Source organism: Sceloporus occidentalis, unplaced genomic scaffold (genome assembly GCF_023333645.1).
Source record: "Sceloporus occidentalis isolate IW3139 unplaced genomic scaffold, rSceOcc1.0.p SCAF_4, whole genome shotgun sequence".
Taxonomy (NCBI): Eukaryota; Metazoa; Chordata; class Lepidosauria; order Squamata; family Phrynosomatidae; genus Sceloporus; species Sceloporus occidentalis.
In genome coordinates this window covers 85,591,099-85,615,561 of record NW_028316984.1, presented here as the reverse complement: position 1 = coordinate 85,615,561, position 24,463 = coordinate 85,591,099, and the positions used below count along the sequence as shown (strand labels likewise).

Here is a 24,463-nt window from a genome sequence, read left to right as displayed (position 1 = left end):
CACTCTCTTCCATGCCAGCATCTCTGAAGATGCCAGCCACAGATGCTGGTAAAACATCAGGAATAAACTTTTCTGGAACATGGCCACATAGCTCAAAAAATCCACAAAATACTATGGATGCTGGCCATGAAAGTGTTCAACGTCAAATTGACATAATACTGTAGTAGCAAAAAGATGAAAAGGGGATAAAATGCTATGATTTCCAGGTCAGCCTGGAATTCTGTGACATTCCCACAAGAACCAGTCAAAGGTTAAATAGGCCCTAGCCCAGAAGTTTGTTTAGAGAATGCAATGGCTAACCTCTGGTTGTGAGCCAAGGGAGCCATTCAGGTGCTGTGGATGGGTTGTCAGCGTGTGGTCATTTTGAATTGTTGATTATAAACAAGCAAACAACATACACACAACAGAAACCAGTTAAAACAATTTACCCCAAAGGTAAAATAATGGAAACATTTTTTTAAAAGTCACAGTTGGTCTGGTAGGGCAACAGACTGTCATCTTAGACAAAGGAGAACCAATAGAAAAGCGAACACAAGTAACTAGCCTGCGCAAGAATAGCAAGATTGCAAACAAATATCCTTTATAAATCCCTCTTCATATGGCCAGTCAAGCTAGTGTTTTCTGTAAGTGGTATGTATTATGTTCCATGTTATACTTTCTAGGCTAGTCAAATTGGGCTGAGATTCCTCTCTCCAACAGTTTAGAATAGAGGAAAATATGTCAGAACAGGGGGGAAAATACTGTCTGTACATTATGAATGGAATAAAATCAGAGACACTAATCAGCTTATTAGAAGCATAAGGAGGATGGAAGATTGAATGGGATATTTAGAGTCCTAAACTGTGTCTGACTTAATACAAAATTGTCTTTCTGAGGTGTATAATTCCTTGCCTAAGAAAACGCTATGAAATTCATGAAGTTGTCATAGTTGACAAGTGACTTGAAGGCACGCACACACACACACACACACACACACACACACACACACACACACACTGTGTGAATGTAGTAAGAGACATTGTGGAGACGTTCTCACTAAGACTGTCCCATACATGAGAGTTGATTTATTTGCATAACTCCAAAGACTCGAACAAGTCACTCAATTTTCTCTTTCTTCTGGCATCACAAATTGCTATTTCCAGGTGAGCCGAGATGAAATTCAAAGAATTTCTGGATCTCCTTCCAGGAATGCTCTTGGGCTTTGGCATGGGGTTCTGCTTTGCCTCCCCACTGCACAGGTAGAGGTGTTTGGTGCATTAGACAGTTGCAGCAAAGTGGGGATCCAGGGGGTTCTATGAGGTGCCCAGCCCCTGGATAAGCGAGCAGCGTACAGTCATTTTTCCCATACTTCTTTGCTCTGGCTATGGCTGCCTCAGCATACAATTTGCTCTTCACGCTTTTATCCTCTTCACCCACCACAAAGAGCACAGGTCCCAGAGCTTTCTCCACAGGGATGGCAGAGGCTTGAGAACTTTCATCCTGAGGATCTCCCCAAACATGGAGACTGGCTATTGTTCCCATTTCAGTGATGATAATTCTCTCTGGAGAATAGGGAACTGCAGGGATATGGAGATCACAAAAGCGGAGTGATGCACCATTCATATATGTTGCACCATTGATGCACACGGCAGCCATTATTTGTGGCAGGAAGGTAGCCATGGCTAGTGCAATTTCTGCTCCTTTGGACAATCCAATGACTCCAAGTCCTGGGCCTCTTACCTGAGGAAAACAGACAGACACACAGACAAATGATTAAAACAGTTACTTCATAAAAGGCTCAAGAGGCAGGCTTCCAAATACAACTTAGTACAGAGTATGCTCTTTATAAATTCCTGCTGAACATATTAATTCAGAATAAGATGGGTTCTGCATAAGATGAAGTGATAGATAAGTTAGAATTTTTGATTCTTTTCTCTTCATACTGTATTTAAATATTTCTACATAGTGTGGCTGCCACACTATGTATCTATTGTTTTGCTTAGGCACTGCTATTAAAATTAAAATAGTGGTTCTACATGGCATTTAATGTGACAAAGTTAAAATGCAACTATCAATACAATCAAAAGCAATTTAAAAGCATATATACGCAAAACCCAACAAATATGAACAATATAGCACATTCCTGAATTTCCCATCATACAGTTAGTTATCAAAGTCCTGTTTAAACAAACAAGGCTTTGTCTCCTTCTCAAAGGACAACACATAATGCAGTAGTACAGTCTCTCTACAGAGGGTTTTTCAGAGTCTGGGAGCAGCCATCGAGAAAGCTACCAGATGTTCCTGCCCAAGTGATCAGATGGAGAGAAGGGCCTCTCCTGAAGATTTCAAAACCCAGGCAGGCTTGCATGGAAACATACAGTCCTTCAAATAATTTGGACCTCAGCCATACAGCAGGGAGAGACAACTGATGGGCTGAGGGGCCTTCATGATCCTCCTATTTATATAGAGGGTTGCATTCTTCTTCAAGCAGCTAAGGATACACAAGAACAAAAAGTAAAGGGTGTCAGAAAAAGAGTCAGAACCCTGAATGCAACTGTTCAATGACTTGTGTGCAGGGAAAAAGAGAACTATTATAATGCAGAGAAATAGAAGGTAACAAAAAAGGAAGAAAAAGTGACCTCTTCCACAAGATCTCAGAAATCAAAGGAAAATTTAAACCAAGAATAGGGATGCTCTATGGCCAGCAAGGAACGTATTACATGACCAAGTTGAAATAAAAAGACGATGGAAAGAATCCATGGAAGAACTATAGCAAAGAGATGAAAGAATGACAGATTCATTCAAGGAAGAACCATTTGAAGATAATCCTTAAATTTTAGAAAGGGCAATTGGGAGAAATAAATCTTTTCCCTATATCCTTTTGAAACCCTGGAGCTCAGTGGAGGAGGTGTGACTGGGGCAAGGCTCAATGGGCGGAGAAAGGAGAGGCCACAGGGTTATTATTATTATTATTTTACCCATTTAAAATTTTCTTTAAAAACATCACACCTTACCAAATTTTTACCTTAACCACATGAAACTATGTAAATGTAAATACATATAGCATATGATATTGTTATATAAAGGTAACATTTTAATTTTGTAGTTTACATCACGACTATTGCCATTATATTCAGTGATATAAGAGAATTAAGATTTAGGAATAACATTAGTACAAAAAACATTACTAAGGATTTGGTATGGTAAGGGAGGAGGTCAATGAGGGGGATGATACCATGAGTTCCTGTACCAGGTGACACCATCTTAGTGATGCCACTGCTAGCAGAAAATAGTAAAGACTTGGAACATTTACTGAAGAAAGTCAAGGAAGAAAGTGCAAAGGCAGGTTTACAGCTAGATATTAGGAGAACATAAATAATAACCACAGATGATTTATATAACTTTAAAGCAGACAATGACACAATGACAGATGCTAGTATCCTGCTCTAATTCTACTCTTCAAGCCTCATGTGATAAAGGGCTGAATTCATCTGGAGTGTGGTCTTCCTCTTTATTTTGCCTTCTGCATTACCAAGCATTACTGTCTTTTTTAGTGAGTCATGTCTTCATATGTACAACCAATGTATGACTGTCTCACTTTAGTCATTTTGGCTTCTAGGAAGACCTCAGGCTTGATTTGCTTCAGGACCCATTTATTTGTTTTTGTAGCAGTTCAGTGTCTCTAGAAGTTGTCTCCAGCAACACATTTCAAATGAGTTTATCTTCTTCCTATCAGCTTTCTTCAGCTTTCACATCCATAATTTAAAAATGGGAAATACAATGGTACAATCTTAACTTTACTATTCAGATATATATATATATATATATATATATATATATATATATATATATATAAAATTTTTGACTTCAAAATCATGTCTGGTTTCTTCCTAGCTGCCCTTTGAAGTGCTAGTCTTTTTCTGATTTCTTGCCTGCAGTCTCCATTCAGATTAATAATTGAGCCAAGGTGCAGAAAATCTTGAACTATTTCAATGTCTTCGTTGTCTGTACGTTATATAAATCATCTTGCCACAATTGTGTAGTGCTAATAGCTCCATGGTTCAGGGTGACCAGATTTCATAACAGCAAAGGAGGACCCCCAAATGTAGGACATTCAAGAAACATGTAGGACATTGCAACATGAAAGCTAGAAATACTTATATAACTATAAATTAATGCTTCTTAGTTATTCCAAAAATGGAGCACATTTTAGAATTCCTCCTGGACAGAAGGCTGAAATGTAAGACATGTCCTGGAAAAGGTTAATGTCGGGTCACCCTGCTGTGGTTCAAGAAGCAAAGGGACAGTAAGTGAATCATTCTGACTGCAGGATAAATTCCTTATATATATACCGGAACATTTGTTGTACCTTATAATAATACAAAAGAAAATATACCCTTTCAGACATACCTTTGGATGTTTTAAGAGCAATATTGATGCTTCCTCAAAATATTTCAGGTTCACTTCCTTCAGGCTCTGTGGCAGGTCATCATATGCGAAGAAAGCCAGGGCCAGAACAACAAAGCCTTTGCTAGCCAGGAGACTGGCTCTGAATTCAAAGAGGCCTCCGCTTCCACCAAACAGGTCAATCACCCCTGGAAATGGCCCAGGCCCTGCAGAGATGTCAGATGAAGGGAGAGCAAGCAGGAGATCAGAACAAAGAGAAATTATCCCCACTTTCCATCCAAACAGGAAAAGAATTGTCCTTGTGCTCATCATTAAAAACAACAATAATATAAAGCTCAGGGTAAAAACTATCTTAATATCCTAAAGGCATGAAATTCTATCCTGTCTTGGAAACTAAGAAGGTTAGTAATTCAGTGGGAGACCCCCAATGAATACCAGGTGCTGTATGCTATTTTTCAGAATTGGGAAAACTACCTCTGAGTATTCCTGGCCTACGAAAACCATATAAAATTAATGGGATCACCATAAACAGGTGACTTGAACAAACATGCTAGAGATTATCACATGCCAAATCCACGCCAGGATATACCCAGGTTTTAACCATCACTGATGGATCTTATTGCACTGGCCCATTCCTGGGAAGTAGGCAGCCTATATCCAATCTGGGCTTCTCCCACAGCTCTTCAAGAATGGGATTTTTCCGTTCTTGAAAACCTGCCAGAGAAGCCCAGGTTGAATACGGGCTGCCTACTGTCTAGGCACAGGACAGTGCGATAAGATCTGTTGGTGATGGTTACAATCCACGTCTACCCAGATGTGGATTTGGTGTATGATAATCTCCATACACACTTCCCATGTTGGGAGGAGAATTCCAAGAGCTATAGACCAAATGAGCAATTTTTTTTCAAAACCAGTGTTTATATAAAATATTTTCAGTGTTGTATACTACACATTTTTACTAACATTCAAACACTTTAAAATGAAACATTCAAAGCACTAAAAAAAGGATAATAATAGAATTTATAATTAAATAGAGGATGAGGAACAGAAGAAGAAGAAAAGAAGAAGAATTCAGTTGTCTTACCTGGAGGCACAAAAAGGGCCCCCCGAACTTGGCCTGTCTTGATCTGGAAACGTTCCACTCCAGGAGCCACATACCATCTTTCTACAGTACAGGTTACAAGTGCAACATCTGATGGTGAAATCAAAGCCTTAAAACCATCATAGAGGCTGATCTGGATATGAAAAGGGCTTATCACCTCCCGTTTCATCAGTCGGCAATGCTTTTTATTAGGCTTCAGTGTGGAAAAAAGGCCCATGGGCCACACACCTACATAGTCGCCTCCCAGAGCAGGTGCCTGCTTCAAATCTATCTCCCCAATATTGTTGGCCTTGTAGAAGGCTCTGGCTTCAAACCTCACTCCCTTTTCATCTGTCAGCGATGCATGCAGGGTCACAATCTGGGAGGGAACCAGCCCAGACACAAAAATCCACACAGGGGCATCAGCAAGTGATTTTTCAGGGGTGACGCTGAGGTGGACCATGGTAGTCAGCTCTCGACAGTCCCTGGGGAAAGTGAGCCAAGTGTCATTTACATCAAAAAATAAAATAAAATAAAAATTGAAAGTTGGGGCGGGTATATGTAGTGTGATGGAACTCAGCATCTTTTATTGTGTCCTGTATAGCAACTCTGGTCTGTAAAGTATGAAGAAAGTGCCCACACTCATCTGAAATATGATGCTGGAGAAGATTGTAGAGATATTCTGAAGTACTAATAAGACAAATAAATGGGTCTGAGAGCAAATCAAGCCTGAACTCTCTTTAAAAGCCAAGATGATTAAACTGAAACTGTTGTACTTTAGACATATCATGCGAAGACATGACTCACTAAAAAAGACAATAATGGCGGGTTACACCCTGCCAAAAAGTACGTGCTTGGCACGTACAAAATGAGCACATACAAAATGGCGGCACCCATTCTACATGGGCGCCGCCATTTTGACATAGTGGACGCTTAGCATCCACACGTCTTGGCACCATAATGACGCCGCAAGTGCGCCAATGGCGCTTTGCATTTTGCAGCTTCTTTTTGTTGTGCGAGGGAGCCACGCAGTTTGGCTGCTGTGGTTCCCTCATGCAACAAATGAGGGTGGCGGGAGACCGCCCTTTTCGGGCGGTCTGTAAAGCGCCAATGTTTGGTAAGATAGAAGGCAGTGGGAAAAGAGGAAGACCACATTACAGATGGAGAGAATCAAGGCAGCCATGGCCCTGAGTCTATTGTCTGGCAGAAACAGCATTGGCATAAAAGATTCTTTAATTTACAATATATCTGACTATTAAAACTCTTTTTAAACCCAGATTTGCCTCATGGAACAGCTCACCAGACCAATATTCCACTATCCATCTGTTTCCACAGGGCTATCTCTAAAATAGGGTGGCTTTTGGATTCTTCCCCACCCCCTTCATACAAAATGACTGATTAAGAAATAATCTTAGATAGACATCCAGGGTTCAAATCCCTGCTTGAACATGGGAATCCACAGGGTGACCTTGAGCAAGTCATCCTCTCTCAGCAGAGAGGAAGGCAATGACAAAGCACCCCCTGAACAGATCTTGCCAAGAAAGCCCTCATGATATGGTGACCATAAATAGGAAATGGCATGAAGACACACAACAACAATGAAAGAATCTATGCCAGTAGATATTTTGGTTTTGAGGAAACAATACTCACACAGGTGCTCTAAAATTGTCGATTTTTGCACTGATTTCCCATTTTCCCCAGGTGAAGAGGCACCATCACCAATCTCTTCTACCTGAGGCTTTAATACTACATCTGAAGAAGTGGCTTTATATCCATGAAAGTTTATTCTAGAATAAAAATGTTAGGTTTAAAGATGCTGGCACATTTCTCCCCTCTTCTTCCTTTTTTATGTTGCAAGAGATAATGCGGCTACTTTTTTGAAATATACTACAATGGATAAACCCACTGAGTGATTTTTATGGACTCATTTTTTCCAAATGAGAGGGGGAAATAAATTCAAGTTTCCTCTGAAAGCAGTAATTTAGTCTAGATCTAGAAATTCACACACCTATGTGCATGTCCAAAGGAGGGCGACTAAAACAGTGAAGGGTCTGTAAACCTATCCTATGAGGAATGACTCAGGGAGCTGGGGATGTTTAGCCTGGAGAAGAGAAGGTTAAGAGGTGATATGATAGCCCTATTTAAATACTTAAAGGGATGCCATATTGAGGAGGGAACAAGCTTGTTTTCTGCTGCTCCAGAGACTAGGACCCGGAGCAATGGATGCAAGCTACAGGAAAAGAGATTCCACCTCAACATTAGGAGGAGCTTCCTGACATTAAGGGCTGTTCGACTGTGGAACAAACTCCCTCGGAGTGTAGTGGAATCTCCTTCCTTAGAGGTTTTGAAACAGAGGCTGGATGGCCATCTGTCGGGGATGCTTTGATTGAGATTTCCTGCATGGCAGGGGGTTGGACTGGATGGCCCTTGTGGTCTTTTCCAACTCTACGAGTCTACGATTCTATGTGTGCACATTGGCAGAATGAGGTTGGTGCTCCAGGCAGATAGTCATGAAAGGGCAGCAAGCTGTAGATTTTCCATTTACTATTGTTATATTCTCACAGATAGTGACAGAAAAAGATATTTATGGGATTTGATGCCATAGAGGCCAAAATAATTTTGTCTTTGGACCAGAGGGCAATATCTGCTTTGCTTCAGGCAGCTAGTAGCATTTTGTTGATTTGGTTCTGTGTTCTAAAGCATTTTGTCAAAGTAAAAATAAACAGAAAAAGGTTAACATATTACAAGTCTCTGTGCACACAAATATAAACAGAGAAAGATTTTATTAATGTCTTAACAGCAAGAGTAAATAAAAACAATTTTTGGGGGAGGGGTTCTTACATTTTTGCCCTTGTACCAGGTCAGTTGTTTCTACTCTCCTTTCCACTGGCTGGTGCTTGCAAACAATCCTCACATGAATGGTTTCCCAACTTTGTGGCAGTTACATTGACATGAGCATGTACAGCAGCAATATACTTCATAGCTAGACATAAAGCAGGCTGCACAAAGCTTTATTGTTGCTGTTGTTGTTGTTGTGTGCCTTCAAGTAATTTCCATTTTATGGCAACCCTATCTCAGGGTTTTCTGGGCAAGTTTCTTCAGAGGAGGTTTGCCCTGGCCATCCTCTGAGGCTGAGAGAGTGTCACCTAGTGGGTTTTACATGGCCAGGTTGGGATTCCAGCCTTGGTCTCCAGAGTCCAACACTCAACACTCAAACCACTGCAACACCCTAGCTCAACACTTGAATCACTGAGAGAAATGCTTTGCCAGACAGTGGCTGGCTCCTCACCTGATCTCCTTCCCAGTGCCCAGCTAGCAAGATATCTTTCGGCTCTGTCACTTGTGGGCATGGAAGTAGGGTAGGTGCCTTGGCCAAGCAGGCAACCAGCAGAAGAAGAAGCCTACCTTGCAGTACCAGCCTCAGAGAAAGCAGCACAAGACCAGGACAGGCTTGGAAATGACTCCACGCCACCCAGGAGATTTGGAAGGGAGCTGGGATAGGAAGGAGAGGAAAAAGGTGCCTTTGCTTGTCCTGGCCTGCCTGGAACTGTCCTGAATAATTTTCCCAGGTTCCACCGCTGTGCTTGAATTGCTGCCAAGAGTCCCAGAGAAACTTCAGCTAGGAAAAACAACAACAAAAAAAAAACATTGTTCAGCAGCCAGCCAGCCAGCCTGGGCACTTTGCCATGTTCTTCTGACTCTCCACAGTTAGAGAAGGAGGGGTGTCACTTTCTCCCCAGTCCTCACCCTTGTGGAGCAAGGGTTGAAACTGAGATTACAAACAAGATTAGGGGCTGTCCTCACACTGTACTCCTATCCAGATGGCTTTTCCAACTAGCAACATATCATATTCTCTCAGCCTCAGGGGAAGGCCATGACAAATCTCCTCTGAATAAATCTTGCCAAGAGAATCCCATGATATGTTCACCATAAGATTGTCTTAAGTCAAAAATGAGTTGAAAGCACACAACAACAACAACAACAACAACATGCAGTCCAACCACATCTAGAACGCCATGTACACCCAACCTTTGTGTGCAATTCATTTCAGGTAGAAACATGCATATCTGGAGGGTCATGCACGCCCAACCTTTGTGTGCAATTCATTTCAGGTAGAAATATGTACATGCCCTGATTTACATCACTAGAGATTGAAATGCACAAGTCATATCCAGCCATACAGCAAGAAGAACTAAAATGGCCAATTAACTAATCTGTCAAAACAAAATAAAACCATGACACACAAAAGAGAGATGATAGATATGCATTCCAGTCCCCAAGAAAAGGGACACTAGGAGTTGCAGTAACCCCCAGAGCATTGCATTAATCTCCCATGCAAGCATTGTGATGCTCCAATTTTTTTAACAAAGGCTTTCATCCTATATGGAGCAAGACATGACAAATGTGCAAGCTGGGTTCAGGAAAAAAAGAGGCACTAGGAATCATCTTGCAAGCATGAAATGCACTAAAAATTTTCAGAAGAAAGTCAGCCTGTGCTTTACAGACCATAGCAAAGCCTTTGATTGCATACATCATGAAACATGCTCTTAAAGAAATGGGTGTGCCACAACATTTGATTGACTAAACGGGTAAACTGTACTCAGGACAACAGACCTCCATCAGGGCAGAATACAGAGAAACAGAATGGTTTCCAATTAGCAAGATGGTCAGAGGTTATCATGCTATCTGTTTAACCTGCATGCTAAACATACCATACATAGAAATAAAGCGGGATTAGACTCAGAGGAAGAAGGAATGAAAATTGGAGGAAGAAACATCAACAATTTAATATGTGCAGATGACAGCAATCTACTAGCAGAAAATAGCAAAGACTTCGGACAGTTACTAAAGAAAGTCAAGGTAAGAAGTGCAAAGGCTGGTTTACAGTTGAACATTAAGAAAACAAAAGTCATGACCACAGATTAATTACATAACTAGCAGACAATGAAGACATTGAAATAGTTTGAGATTTTCTATACCTTGGCCCAGTCATTCATCAGAACACTGCAGTCAAGAAATTAGAAGGCCAAGGCTGCATCCACACTACAGAAATAACCCAGTTTCATAGAATCTCTTTTCCTGTAATTTGAGTCCACTGCTCCTTGTCCTAGTCTCTGGAGCAGTGGAAAACAAGCCTGTTCAATATGTCATCCCTTCAAATATTTAAACATGACTATGTCCCCTCTTAACCTTATTTTCATCAAGTTAAACATTCCCAGCTCCCTAAGCTGCTCCTCATAGGGCATGGTTTCCAGACCTTTCACTAGTTTGGTCACCCTCCTCTGGACACATTCCACTTGTCAGCATCCTTCTTGAATTGAATTGAGAATTAGACACACTATTCCAGGTGAGGTCTGATCAAAGCAGAATACAGTGGTACTGTCACTTCTCCTGATCTAGACACTGTACATCTGTTGATGCAACCAAGAATCATATTGGCTTTCTTGGCTGATGCATCACACTGCTGACCCATGTTCAGCTTGTGGTCTACCAAGACTCTTAGATCCCTTTCACATGAACTGTTGTCTAGCCAGGTGTCTAGCCATATTTGATACTTTAACTGCCATGGCTCAATGCTATGGAATTCTGGGAATTGTAGTTTGTTTTTGCACAAGACTAGAGCTACAGAATTCTGGGAATTGTAGTTTCCCACAGCTCTGGTGCCACAACAAACTTCACTTCCCAGAATTCCATAGCATTCAGCCATGACAGTTAAAGTGGTGTCAAACTATTATTTCTTCAGTGTGGATGCAGCCTTGGAAAGGCAGCTTTGAAGGAACAAGACAAGATGCTGAAGTGTAAAGATATATCAATGAGTACTAAAGTTAGGATTGCCCATATGATCAGATTTCCCATTTCTATGTATGATTGTGAAAACTGGACAGTTGAGAAAGCTGATTGGAAGAGAGTAAACTAATCTGAAATGAGGAGATGGAGGAGGTTTCTTTGAATACACTGAGCTGTCAAAAAGAAAAAAGGATCCAAGGGCAAATCAAGAATGAACTTTCCCTATATTCAAAGAAGATGAAATTGAAACTATTGTACTCAGGACATATCACGAGAAGATGTGACTTCCTAGAAAAGACAACAGTGCTTGGTAAGGTAGGAGGCAGTAGGAACAGGGGAAGACTAATAATAATAATAATAATAATAATAATAATTTGTTTTATTTATATACCGCTATTCCAAAGATCATAGCGGTGAACAGCAAGTAAGCTAATTTGCCCCCAACAGTCTGGGTACTCATTTTAGCGACCTCAGAAGGATGCAAGCCTGAGTCGAGCTTGGGCCCTTTTGCTGGTCTTGAACTCGCAACCTTGTGGTTTCGAGTGAATGGCTGCAGTACAGGCATTTAACCACTCCGCCACCAGGAAACTCAGGAAGCTCAGGAAATGCCCTGAATCTGCAAGACCTAAGCAGGACTATTGATAAAAGGGTGACTTGGGAGATCTCTTATTCAAAGCACTGCCATAAATTGAAGTTAGCTTAACAGCAATTAACAACAAGAAGGAGCAGTCATTTATATTCCGCAGTTCAGTTTACCACTTGTCTACTTTGACTAGCAACACCTTCCCAGGCTAGTCTGAATCAAGATGCTTTGAGTCTCATTTGGGAGAAAACTGGGATATAAATCAAATAAACAAATAAAGTGTGTTTCCAGTATCTTGCTTCCTGATCCTTTAAATTGGTGCTGCCAGGGCTTCTACCTAGGCTCTTCTGAGTACACAAAGAGCTTTGCTGGTTCAGGCCAAAAGGCCTCTCTAGTCCAGCATTCTATCCCAGAGCAGCTACCCAATTATCCTCCAAGAGTTTTGCAAGCAGTGCATGAGCACCATATCACCGGGCTGCTCATTTTCCCAACCAAATCATATTCAGAAACATGCTGCCTCTGAGATTGGAGGTAATGTGTAGCCATTATAGTAGCTAATTTCCAGTAAATACCATTTGTCTTGCTCTGCAGGAAAGAAGAATAGAAGATCAGCCTTGATGGATCAGAACAAAGGCAAATCATGGACGCAGCGCCGTGATGCCATGTGCCATGTGGAGTGGTGTGCAGTGTCATGGTGCACTGGGGGTGGACTCAGGGCATGCATCATGTGGATGTGACGCCCTGACTTCATCCCTAGGCAGGCCTTAATGACTGGTTTGAAGAGCCCCACTTTTTATGGCTCCTTTATGGGCCCTAGAAAGGCTGGATCGGGCAGTTGCCATGGCCCTGAACCAGATAGGAAAGGAGCAACATCACAGTACCCCTTAGGGGCTGTGTGTACAGCTCCTGAGTCTTTCCTCATAGTTCATAGTTTCCAGACCTTTCACCATTTTGGTTGCCCTCCTCTGGTCAGACTCCAGCTTATCAATATCCTTTTCAAATTGTGGTGCCCAGAACTGGATGCAGTATTCCAGGTGAGGTCTGACCAATGCAGAATAGAGTGGTATTATTACTTCCCTTAGTCTAGACACTAAACCAGTATTGATGCAGCCTAGAATTGCATTGGCTTTTTTAGATGCTGCATCACACTAGCAGAAAGTTGGATACACTAGAAAGCAGCTCCTCTGCTTCTGTCTTTCTACTATGGCAGCAGTCTTTTTGTTATTCTGTTGTTCATTTGGGAAATGAAGTTATTTACTATCTGAAGTAATTTTCTAGAAATAGTCATGTTAGTCTGTAACAGTATACAAAAGTGGGGAGACATAAATATAGTAGCACCTTGGACTTTATCACACAAAACTTTAAATCTGCTATTAAAGCTAGGAAAGATTGCTTTTGGCAATGCTTTTTGCACAACGTCATGGTTGTTTCATTGCTGCTTAGGGGTTAAGAGTGCCTCTTTTCATTGCTGGGGAAAACACATCAGTAAGGTCCCAAAAACGCTCCTGTAGCACTTGTTCTCAGCTATGATAACTCCTCAGGTGGCAGTTCCAGTACTGGACAGACACGTGGTACCAGTGACTCCTCCATCCCACTTCCTATTCCAGAGTAGACTGGGTTTTTAAAACACTCTTTTCTTTTCTCCTGACCCCTTTTCCTCGCCTGCCAAAGGTTGAGAAGGCATGCTGGGTAACGTATAAGGCAGGGAGGCAGAGTCAAGAAAGAATGAGGAAGAGAGAACACTGGGACTTGCAATGGTGCAAAAATATTATGCCTATTGAGTAGAGGCATAGTAATGAAAGCTCCAAACCCAATATGATTTTGTTCTCTTTTAATAACACAACTGCATCAAGACTGAGGTGAGAACAAGGCTTGTGTGATAAAATCCTAACTGATTCATTTAAGCATTTGCTTTTCTGTATTTCAGTCCACATCTTTAGGTGCATTGACAGAGTAAAACATAAAAGCCACAGGTGAGGACAGGTAGATTGCCTTGGTCTTCCTCTGTGAGTAGCCTGATTTGTCTGGTCCATTCATAGTGCTTTGCTACTGAGGTTGAGGGTCAAACTAGAATGTTAAAGGACTATTTTCTGTGATTTACACATTTCTTCTATTCGGGTGGAATGTCTTCAGAGGAGAATTATGTGCTATGACAAAACACTGTCATTCAACCCTTGAGAAATCACATCCTCTACATATGCATTAAAGATATTTTGTCTGACCCTGTGGTGCTTGAGTAGCTAGGCTTCCCCTCAGGTTTGTGAATCTGGGATTCTTTACAAGCCTGGCTTACCTCTTGACTTCACCTCAGTTTTCTCCAGTAAACTCCATTTTTGTCTCGTAGTGCTTACTCACTCTGAGCAGAAAGTTCTCTTTAGACTGGCAAGCTGGACAGCTATGCAACTGCTGATACCACATCCCATCAGCTCAGTGGCTTATGTCAAACAGCAGAGGCTTAGAACCATGTGCCAGAGCATATGGCAGTGGCTAGGACAAACTAACCAAACAGCTAAACACATAAACCTCGAGTGGTTCCAAAAGCATGGAACAACCTGAAACAAAAGGCCAGACTCACCCTTTTGTTTGCTGCTCCGGTACACATGCTTAGATAGAAGACTTCATAAAACAAGTGTTTGATTTCAAAGTCCCAGAGATATATATTAGATTTAGACTTTGTTCCCCTTGATTTTATACCTTCTGTTTATGCCAAACGTTGCACAACCAAGTAAGGGATAATTATTGACAGGCAGCAATAGTTACGTTTTGATCAAGAGGACCTGACATTCTTCTCTGCCCCACTTAGATTCTGCTATTTTGAAGCTCAGAATCTAAACTGTTTTTTACAGCTCAATTTGACCTGATAGACAAGGTCAGTATATACAAATGTGTCTGTGTTGGGTGATGAATTTTAATGCACATTTCCTCTGTAGACACTGCAGGCAGTGTAGTATGATTGTAACATGGTAGACCCAAAGTGCAAGTGTCTTTAGAATTTCAGCTTTCTTTTTAAATCAGAAAAAATTCTAGCAGTTGTGTGAAGTTATTGCTATACCAACAAAAAAGAAAGAAAAAAGAAAGCAAACTCTACACTAAGAAATGCTGAATCCTTTAGCGTATCTAAACAAGTGTTTGTATCATGTCCTTTAATTTTTACATTACATATTCAAATTTGCAAGATAAAGTCCTATCCTTGCTCTAATCCCACCTGAAAATCTTATTCAGCCACCTGTTTCTGTCTTCTGAGATTTCAGCATGCATGCCCAGGCATTTTGAAGCATATTTTCACAGTCATAAGAGATAGGCTGAAGTGTTTCTTTAAAAAAAAATAAAACACAGGCTCCTGCAGCAGATCCAGCTCTCCTGATAACTGCAGCACTGGCAGTCACCCAGGGCACCCCACAAACAATGCTTGGCCTGGAGGATCCCTCAGTACAAGGCATTTCAGAACAGTAGGGAAACTCATGTAGTCAGTGGGTACATCCATACACATCCATTTTCACATCTTTGTTAGCAAATGTTCACTCTGTCCATTTAAACAACAACAAAAGAAATTGCACTGTTTTGTTTGAAACCACTGTTGCAGTTCATTTAAGTTACAGATTTTCTTTTTGTTTCCACAATGTGCAGTCTCTTCAAGAGCACAAAAATGGTTACAGATAACTTCAAGTGATCGTCTGCTTCATGTGAATTTAAACACATTCAAACACAAGAACACCAGGCAGTTAACATTAGTGATTTTGGATTCACACAGGAACAAACTTTTGGAAATTGTTGTGTGCCTTCGTTTCCAACTTATACTGACCCTGAGGCAAGACCATGGGTTTTTCTTGACATGAAATTTCTCTTGCTCAGAGGGAGGCCTGCAATTGCCTCCCTCTGAGGCAAAAAGAACGTGACTTGTGTAAGGTCACCGGTGGATTCCCATGGATGAGGGGATGGCTCTTTAATCTTGATTAAATTGCACCATTTTCATGTAATTTTCGCTGTTTAAACCCCTGATTTTCTCCACGTGATAAAAGTCCTATGTAGTACATTCATGAAGTGTTAAGTGTTGGGGTTTTACACGATTTCACTACATCCTTTTCTTTGGATGCCTAAATGGTATCTGTAAATGCTCAGCTGAAGTTTTAAGTGATTATAATGCTAGTAATTTGAAGACTGAAAGAAAATTTCATGGGAAGATTCATGGCATCTTGTTGCCCTTGTTTGCTCCAGCTGTGGCTTTACCCTTTTCCTCAGTTCTGCTGGTTGTTGTTTTTTTAATCTTGAGGGATAGGGTTAAAATAGAACTGTAATGGGACTGGCTATTAATATATAAGGATATCTTTTTACAAAATCACTTGGTAAGCCTGTTTTCCATAGAAGCTGTTGTTTTTCCATCCCTAAGGAAGATGTGAAATCTGTGCTTTATTCTGTTAGTGGGCAAAGGTAGCAGTGTAGACCCCCCCCCCCTTCTTATCTGTTTTATATGAAGGTGAAAAACCTTGCCCTATTTTAATAAATGAGATAAACATCTTTGTATGTGTATATATACAAACCAAGAGATGGTAGAGCATTTGTCAGGTGGGGTATTCCATGAAGCAAACCCGGGATTGATGGAAGTTGCTTTCTAACATCATCAGGACTGTTGCACATCACTTGACTATATTCTAGCCATTACAGGCAGTGCAGTATGCAGTTCAATTGTAATGTGGAAACAGAGAATCTGGCGCTGGTTGCAGAATAAAGGGGGAATACAGACCAGCGGTTTACGCTGGCCTGCGCGTGTGGTAGGGCCAAGGGAGGGCGGAGCATTTATACACCCCTAGACCTTCGTCTTTTGCTGGGGCGCCACTTTGGTGTGTGCCCGTTTACACGGGGTGCGCCATGATGCCCCGTGTGCAGCATCCAAACGGCACTGCGCACGAGGAGCATCATAGCGCCATGCCAGGGCACTTATGGTGCCCCTGTAGTGGCAGAAATCACCAGGTTGGGGGCGTGGCATCTGGCTGCCGTATCCTCAACCCAGCGCTTCCGCCCGTCGGGCTGTTTGTACAGCCCCTAAAAGTCCTAAGACAAAGCCAATAGAAACAAGGGCTTCAAGTCCCCACAACCTTGTATTAGATGGTCAGAGGTACAGACAGTATCTGCTCAAAGACTAGCATTCTGGAATTTAGGCTCTTCAGTTAAGATGTTTTCCATCTGATTCCATGGGTCACATCTCTGTTCCTTCTTGAGAGAGAAACAGCTTATGCTTAACTAACCTGAAAATGTTCACATGTCCAAGAAACCATATTTCCATACTCCAGCCTATACAGCCCACTGAAATGAGTAAGATTCACTTATAAGTAAACATGTATAGGGTTGCAAGAAGTATGGATGGGATAGTTTTTTTTCTCCTGGATTTATGTCAAGTATCTCTGGCTTGCCACTGAGATTATGGAGACAAACATTTTTGGGGAGAAATGGAGGAATTTAGAAAGAAATAAAACTGTTGGTCTGCTGGTAGCTTCTTACTAAACTCAATTATTTGTTTGTATCTCATAGTCACATTCTGCCCAACAGGTATATTATATTTACACAGTGCAGAGACATTTAACATGTAAGTTAAAACACTCTTCTTTAAGTGAGTCTTTGACAAGTACTTAACTTATTCAGCCACTGAATGAACCCAACTTAATTTTCTGAGTCATAGTACCAGAGTTGCAACACAATGCACAAATGGGACCACTATCTTCTTAAGTAGCGAAAAGTGATGTTTACATTTTGTACCAACAGCAGCGCCATGTAATAAGCTTACTTTTAGTGTTGCTCTGAATTTTGCCATTTTCTGATAGGAAACTTAAAATCCCGAATAGGATATAATTAATCCTTTTTTGCTCTCCTAAAGGAAAACTGACAGATTTGTGCATATTAATTGATATTTCATTTGTCTAACAATGGAATGGGCTAAGCTGTTACTACTAAAGAATGGACCAGAAATTCTGCATGTGCTTCTTAGGACACCTGGAGTTTTTAACTGAAGTGCAAGGTCAAGGGCTCCTATAAATTCAGGAGACATTAATGGACAGTTGGGCAAGACAACAGCTACTAGAGGCCTGGTTTACAGCACTAACTTCTAGGCCAGGGATGGACATTTGCCAGGGACTGGGAGATAGCATTTGCCCTCCATGGGACTCTGGAGGTCACACACCCTGCGTATCTCTGCCTCCTTTCACTGATTTCCCCCAAATTTTGTCTCCTTGATGGGATGGGGTGGGGGATATTTCATCATGTTCTGGTTTATCAGCGTCAAAAACATGGAAAAAGTGCCATCCACGCTCATTGGTGACATGAAGGTGGGCTTTTAGGTCCAAATTTGATTTTTTCAAAACTGAAATTTGTTCAGAGGCTGAGGGCCTCCAAAATATCCCTGGGAAGTTGTACCCACCCTTGCTGACACTACACAGCAGAATTTTTACCCAGCTTGGTGCCCTCAGAAGGTTTGGACTATAATCACACATAATCCCTGTCCATTTGCTTTGTGCATTAGTATTATTGTGAAATGCAGTCCAGAGCAACTAGAGGGTACTAGCTTACAGTACTAAAAATCACAGTCTTTGTAAAATGAGGTCCTAGAACAGCCAAAGTAATGATCTCAGCCATTTCAGGATTAGGCAATTTCCTCATTCCATCCTAGATCTCAGTACAGAATCCCATAACAAATGACAATCATGTTACTTATTTTTTGTGTCACAGATATCAAACAAATAAAGGTTTTAATCCACTTTTTCACTGAGGCACTATTATATATAACCAAAGCCTGGAAGTTGCAAATCCTCAAATCTTAAGTTCAGTCTGCTGCATTCTGCATCCAATGACAACAAGGAAAACCAAAGAGAAACTTCTAGATGCAAGACAGATGCCTTTTGAAGAATCTGCTCTTCGGTGGCAAGAGAAACCAGGGAGATGCTAGCAGAGCATCCAAGGTCCCCACTGCAGTGGATCCAGCATCCTGACTTATGCCTCTCTGAGGAAATTATTTCCACATGTCAGAAGAGAGCGATCACTTCCTACCCAGATCTCATTCTTTGGCTTTGTGCTGTGCCTGTTGTTTCTGCAGAAGTGCCAGTGTGTCTCGCTTCTCGATGCGACGCAACTGCTTCTTCTTTGCACGCTTCAGTTTTAGCGGATTCCGAATCTGGAAGAAAGAAATGAAAAGAAAAAGATAATGTTGCTTCTCTCATCATTTTTGTATATCAGACCTAACAACCCTCTGAAAAATAGTCAGCTAAGAACTAGCACTTGAATCTGCTCAGTGGGACCTCCTCTTTTTCTCTCTGGTTGAACAGCAGGCTAAAAATGCTCAATAAAGAAATGTCCATCAATTACTAGTATAAATGACAAAAGGAAATTTCCAACTGTATTCATGTGGTATCACCACATAGCACCATCATACTTATAAGATGATTTAGGAAGTACTCGTACAACTAGACGTTCATCGCCCCATATATGTAAGAACAACACTAAAGAGCTCATATGGCAATTCATGTCTTGCATAGCTAATGTCTAGTATACACTATAGTGTATTCCCTCCTACTGCAAAGTTGGGGCTATGTTCTCCCAATTATATGGAACCCTCATTTTCTTCTGTTCCTTCTACTCTTGGAGGCAAAAGATATTATTTCCTTGTTGTCCACTCAGACTGTAGTTCTATCATATTTGGGAAGGATCCTTGGTAATTGTTTTTTTTAAGGCAGGGCCAATGCTGACAGCTCACTAGTATCTCCAACAAAGGCATCCAAGACACTAAGTTGATCACAGAATGATCACAGAAAACCAGGAGTTGCTCCCTTAGGATCGAGTACTCTTGACTGACCAGAAGAATTGGCATAGAGCCAGTGAAAAGAGACAAGCTGGCTGTCTACAACCAAGATAATGAATGAGGAGCTCCATAACAATGGAATAAGTTAGTTCCTGTGCATGGAGCTTCGCTCTCAACTCTAAAGACGAATCTTTGTAGCAGGCATCCAGGGAACCAAGTGATGTCAGATTGATATATGAAGTGAGCACATATGGTCAGTCTCAAGCAGGTCAACTTGGCAGAAGACAGGGTTCAAATACAGTCTGTGCAGTCATCATCTTTCACCTCTGAAGGACTTTCTTCCTTAATGAATGGCAACTATAAAGTACAGTCTACTAAGTATTACTTGTAGGCTAATAATGTTATGGCACACATTAACCAAGGTTACCCTGACATCAGAGGAAGATCTGATCTGGATACTACAACAGTGTTCCCAGTGTATCTCAACTGTTTCAGGAGAAAATAAGAACTTGAGCCAAAACTCACCACTTGCACAATCTCTGCTTTCCGCTCATTCTCCAGACGTCTTTCTAAGTTCTCTTTCCTTCGCTGTTTCTTCTCCTGAAAAGGGGTGGGGGAGAGATTGATAAAATAGTCAAGCACACTGTTTAATGAACTACAGGAGAATCCCTCGAAGGGAATGCTGAGGTAGAGAATGTCAAATTGCTCAGGCAGAGAAAAAAAGAGACAGAAAATGCCAAATCGTTCAGGTATACAAATAATGGATCCAGCATAAAAAGGTACCACTCTCTAGTTAGTGTGAACTGCTTGTTACAGTGGTTTTGCTTTTAGTGAAAAACACGTTTCTTGTTGCAAAAAATATAAAAATGCAGCCGTTATTGTGTACTTCAACAGTACTCATATACAGATGTGTAGCAATAGTTACTAAACTGGTTACTCTATACCACATTTCTCACCTCACGCTCTCTCCGCTTTTCATCTTCCAACTGCCGGACAAAGTCTTTGACTAATTTCTTTTCCTGACGTTCTTTCATCTTGTGTTCCCAGGAGGTACGCAAAGGTTTGTCCTTAGTCATGTGGGAAAACCTAGCAAAGGGAAACGAAGTTATTGCTAGTCAAACAAAAACCAAGTGGATACAATAGCATGACATCCATTTTAAGACTTCAATCATGTGCATTTGAGTGAGTCTCGCTAGTCCTATTCTAAGTACAGTCACCCTTCCGTTTTCGCAGACTTGGGATTTGCGTCCTTCGCTTATGCATGAGTGGCAAATGGAGGGGGATAAAATGGGGCATGTGCCGCCATTCAAGCCAATGGGGCTTAAATATTGGTGGTTTTCACGGGGTTCCCGCAAAAACAGAGGGGTGACTGTAAACAAAGCTAAGCTACATCCCTCACCAACGACCAAATAGCTGAAATTTATTCTCTGAAAATGACTGTGTGAAAATCATAGATCTGTTGTAACCGGCTGTAATTACAGTTTAATCTAGAACAGCACTTGCAACAAAGCACTTTACCTAGCATTCCTCCTACGTCTGAATACTAGGCCAATGTGAGAGGTGTAGCTTTTGAGGTGTAGTGGCTAGAGCACTGGACAGAGGCTTCAAAACTTCTGGAATTTCCTCCCTGCAAACTGGCGGACTTCCTCTTCAGTCACTGATTTTAAATCCAAATTGAAAAGTTTGTTTTCCAAAACTTTTGAAATTTCTGATTCATGTTTTATATTTATAGTATTTCAGATTAGCTGTACTGACTATTTTTTCATTTGCATTATTATATCTGTGTGTTTGGGGTTTGTTCCCCACTGTATTTTAATACTGTATTTTAACATTTTATATTATTGATTAGGTATGAAAGTTTTATTCTGTTACTGTGAAGTGTTAGTACATGGACTGTTGCTGCTGTGTGCCTTCAAGTTGTTTCCGAGTTATGGCAACCCTAAGGTGAACCTTAGCATGGGGTTTTCTTGGCAAGATTGCTCAAAGGGGGTTTGCCATTGCCATCCTCTGAGGCTGAGAGAGTGTGACTTGCCCAAAGTTATCCAATGGGTTTCAGGGGCTGAGCTGAGAACTGAACCCTGGTCTCTGGAGTCACAGTCCAACACTTAAGCCACTACAACACACACTGGTTCCAGATGGTGCTATATGAGTAAACAACCATAACTGTGATGTTCAAGTTCTTATTAAGCAGTTAATCTTTCATCTTTCCCACTTTACAGGTTTGTTGCTGGGAGGAGAAATCGAGGAGAAGAACCATGTACCCTGCAGCATCGGGTGCAAAGTCGAGATGGAAAAGAAACGGGGTCCCAAACACACTGCAGAAACAATCCAGTGTGAGACTGCTTTAACTGCCCTGATTCAATGTTAGGGAATTCTGAGACATTGAGCCTTCTCTATGGCTGCAACAATAAACTACAATTGCCAGGATTTCCCTAGCACTTAAGTCAGGGCAGTTAGAGCGGTCTCAGTCTGGATTGTTTGTGCTTTTGGACCTTACTTAGGCTGCACCTGCACTGCAGAAACGATCCGGTTTGACACCACATTAACTGCCCTGGCTCCATGCTATGGGATTCTGGGAACTGTAGTTTGCGGCAGAGCCACAAGTCCTAGAAGTCCATGGCATGGAGCCCTGGCAGTTAAAGCGCTGTCGAACCAGATTATTTCTGCAGTGTGGCCGCAGCCTCAGAAATAAAATAGGCAGTAACTGGCTGAACCTGGCCCTGCCTTCAGCCTCCAAGCCCCCTCCTTGCGGGCTCTGCTCCCTGGGCCTGGGCCTGCGCCTCGTACCGCTTCTTGCCCGGGTCTTTCCAGACGCGCCCGGATTTGGGCTTCCCTTTGGGGATGGCGGGCGCCGCTTTCCGCTTCTTGCCGCCCGAAGGGGCTGCCGGGCGCTTCCCCGGAGCGGCTCCCCCGAAGGACGCGGCCCCTGCCTCCTCCTCCTCCTGCTGCTGCTCCCCAGCAGGCAGGGCCTCAGCCTCCGGAAGCACTGCAGCCTCAGGCACCGCCGCCATTTCCGTCCCGGGGCCCCCGCTGCCTTCCATCGCCTCCTTCCTTCCTTCCTTCCACGTGGGGGACTCCCAGGCGGCGCTCCCGGGTGACGTCATGCTGGCCGCGCAGGGGAGTGACGTCAGCACAAAGCGTCAAGCCACGTTCACGCAGGCGCTCTCTCTCTCCCTCCCATGTATACATACATGTACGTGTGTGTGTGTGTATCTATGTATCTACACACACACATATGTGCATACATACACACACAAAAGTATATATATATATATATATATAATAAAGTAAAATAAATATCTAAAAATCCAAGCGGTTTACAGCATATACATAAACAACAATAAAACCATAATAAAACCACAATTAAAACCACATTAAAACCCCATCTCATGCCAGCCCAACAATGCTGACCAGGGAGGGGAGCACATTGGGAGTTGGAGGTCAAGAGTCAGGGGTATGCCTGCTCGAAAAGGTGTGTTTTTAACCCCTTCTTAAATAGGTCCAGTGAGGTGGCCGAGCGGAGCTCATCGGGAAGCGAGTTCCAGAGGTTGGGGGCCGAGATGGAAAAGGCCCTTCTGGTGGTCGTAGCTAAACTGACCTCCGGAACTCTTAGCAATTGCTTCCCGGTTGATCTGAGTGTGCGGGGCAGATTGTACGGAGAGAGGCGGTCCTCCAAGTACCCTGGGCCCAAGCCATATATACACACATATATACACACGTACATAAATATGTGTTTTTGTGTATGTGTGTATATATATGTGTGTGTGTGTGTGTGTGTATATATATATATATATAGGTGTGTGTATTTGTGTATGTATGAATGTGTGTGTGTGGGGTGTTTATGAGCACTGCCCCATACAGTTGATTATGATTAGACCTCCATCCCTGAAAACAGCCACTGAGAAGCTTGTGTCTTCACCAAGTGAGCCTATGATGGTAGTGGGACCAAGAGAAAGCCTTCGCTTGGAGATCTTTAGGCTCTGGCAGGTTCATATTATGGGGAGACCGGCATAAGGAGCTGGCCTCAGGGTGGAGTTGGGACGTAGCATCCACACGGTGGCCACACGGAGGCCACCCCCATGCCATCCGCCTGACCAGTTGGCGGGCAGCATTATGCTGCGTCTTTGGCACAGCAAAAAGATGTCACAGTGGAGGCTAGGGCACCCTTTCTGTGATGCAAAACAAACCCACTTTTTGCGACTCCTTTTGTGCCACTGAAAGGCCAGATTGGGGCTGTGTGTGGTTGCCGTGGCCCTGATCCAGCAAAGAAAGGGGTGGCGTCCCACAGCCCCTTAGGCACCATCTGTACAGCCCCATAGTCTCTCAAATAGTCTGGACCTAAGCTGGACATGAACCAGTAGCCAGTGAAACTTTTTCAACAAGGGAGTTATATGCTCCCTATAATTGGCCCAGATCAGCATTCTAGCTGCAGTGTTTTGAACCTTCTGAAGTTTCCAAAGGCAACTCCACATAGAGTGCCTTACAGTAGTCCAAAGGGGATGTTATCGAGGCATATTAGCTTACTTGCTAATTAGCTTACTTGCTGTTCACCGCTATGATCTTTGGAATAGCGGTATATAAATAAAACAAATTATTATTATTATATGTCACCATAGCCAGATCCGACATTCCATGTACATTCCAACCCTAAAGGAAGGGGACACCAGGGATGGCAGTAAGCACAAGACCATTGCATTGATCTCCCACGCAGGCAAAATCTACAACAAAGACTTTTATTATATGGAGTGAGAAGTGTCCATTATGCAACATATGTTTTCAATATGATCCCTTGTGTCTCTTCCTTTCCTGACCCCAGCCTGGACATCTGGCATTTCCCATTCCA

The 24,463-nt window shown here is 42.2% G+C and overlaps 2 protein-coding genes across 5 annotated transcripts; both read right to left on the bottom strand.

Moving 5' to 3' along the window:
• Positions 1–1,041: 1,041 nt before the first annotated feature.
• On the bottom strand, positions 1,042–14,437 carry LOC149314237 (acyl-coenzyme A amino acid N-acyltransferase 1-like). 4 transcript variants are annotated; one of them, XM_089520702.1, is made up of 5 exons: positions 14,413–14,437; positions 7,118–7,254; positions 5,471–5,952; positions 4,390–4,592; positions 1,042–1,719 (listed from the first exon to the last, which is right to left on the bottom strand). In XM_089520702.1, exons 3-5 carry the CDS (start codon positions 5,928–5,930, stop codon positions 1,123–1,125), a joined length of 1,260 nt encoding a protein of 419 aa, XP_089376828.1. In that variant the 5' UTR covers positions 5,931–5,952; positions 7,118–7,254; positions 14,413–14,437; the 3' UTR covers positions 1,042–1,122. The 4 variants fall into 4 exon arrangements, with proteins under 4 accessions (XP_089376828.1, XP_089376830.1, XP_089376829.1 ...); XM_089520704.1 differs by lacking the exons at positions 7,118–7,254; positions 14,413–14,437 and adding exons at positions 8,757–9,086; positions 10,447–10,570; XM_089520703.1 differs by lacking the exon at positions 14,413–14,437 and adding an exon at positions 10,447–10,570.
• Positions 13,654–22,699, bottom strand: CCDC86 (coiled-coil domain containing 86). Its single transcript, XM_089520706.1, has 4 exons — positions 22,408–22,699; positions 20,577–20,706; positions 20,146–20,220; positions 13,654–18,996 (listed from the first exon to the last, which is right to left on the bottom strand). The coding sequence occupies exons 1-4, from the start codon at positions 22,659–22,661 to the stop codon at positions 18,880–18,882; spliced, it is 576 nt and encodes a 191-aa protein (XP_089376832.1). The 5' UTR covers positions 22,662–22,699; the 3' UTR covers positions 13,654–18,879.
• Positions 22,700–24,463: the final 1,764 nt, after the last annotated feature.

Bases quoted from the DNA above. Each gene is read 5' to 3' on its own strand.
- LOC149314237 (XM_089520701.1), bottom strand. From the start codon at position 6,050: ATGCTGAGTTCCATCACACTACATATACCCGCCCCAACTTTCAATTTT. The intron at 4,593-5,470 runs GTAAGACAACTG...ACATCTCTGCAG, and splicing joins GGCCCTTTTTGTGCCTCCAG to GGCCTGGGCCATTTCCAGGG. The intron at 1,720-4,389 runs GTATGTCTGAAA...TGTTTTCCTCAG, and splicing joins TGCTCTTAAAACATCCAAAG to GTAAGAGGCCCAGGACTTGG.
- CCDC86 (XM_089520706.1), bottom strand. From the start codon at position 22,661: ATGGAAGGCAGCGGGGGCCCCGGGACGGAAATGGCGGCGGTGCCTGAG. The intron at 20,221-20,576 runs GTGAGAAATGTG...ACCCCTTTTCAG, and splicing joins AAAAGCGGAGAGAGCGTGAG to GAGAAGAAACAGCGAAGGAA. The intron at 18,997-20,145 runs GTGAGTTTTGGC...TCTTTCTTCCAG, and splicing joins AAGCAGAGATTGTGCAAGTG to ATTCGGAATCCGCTAAAACT.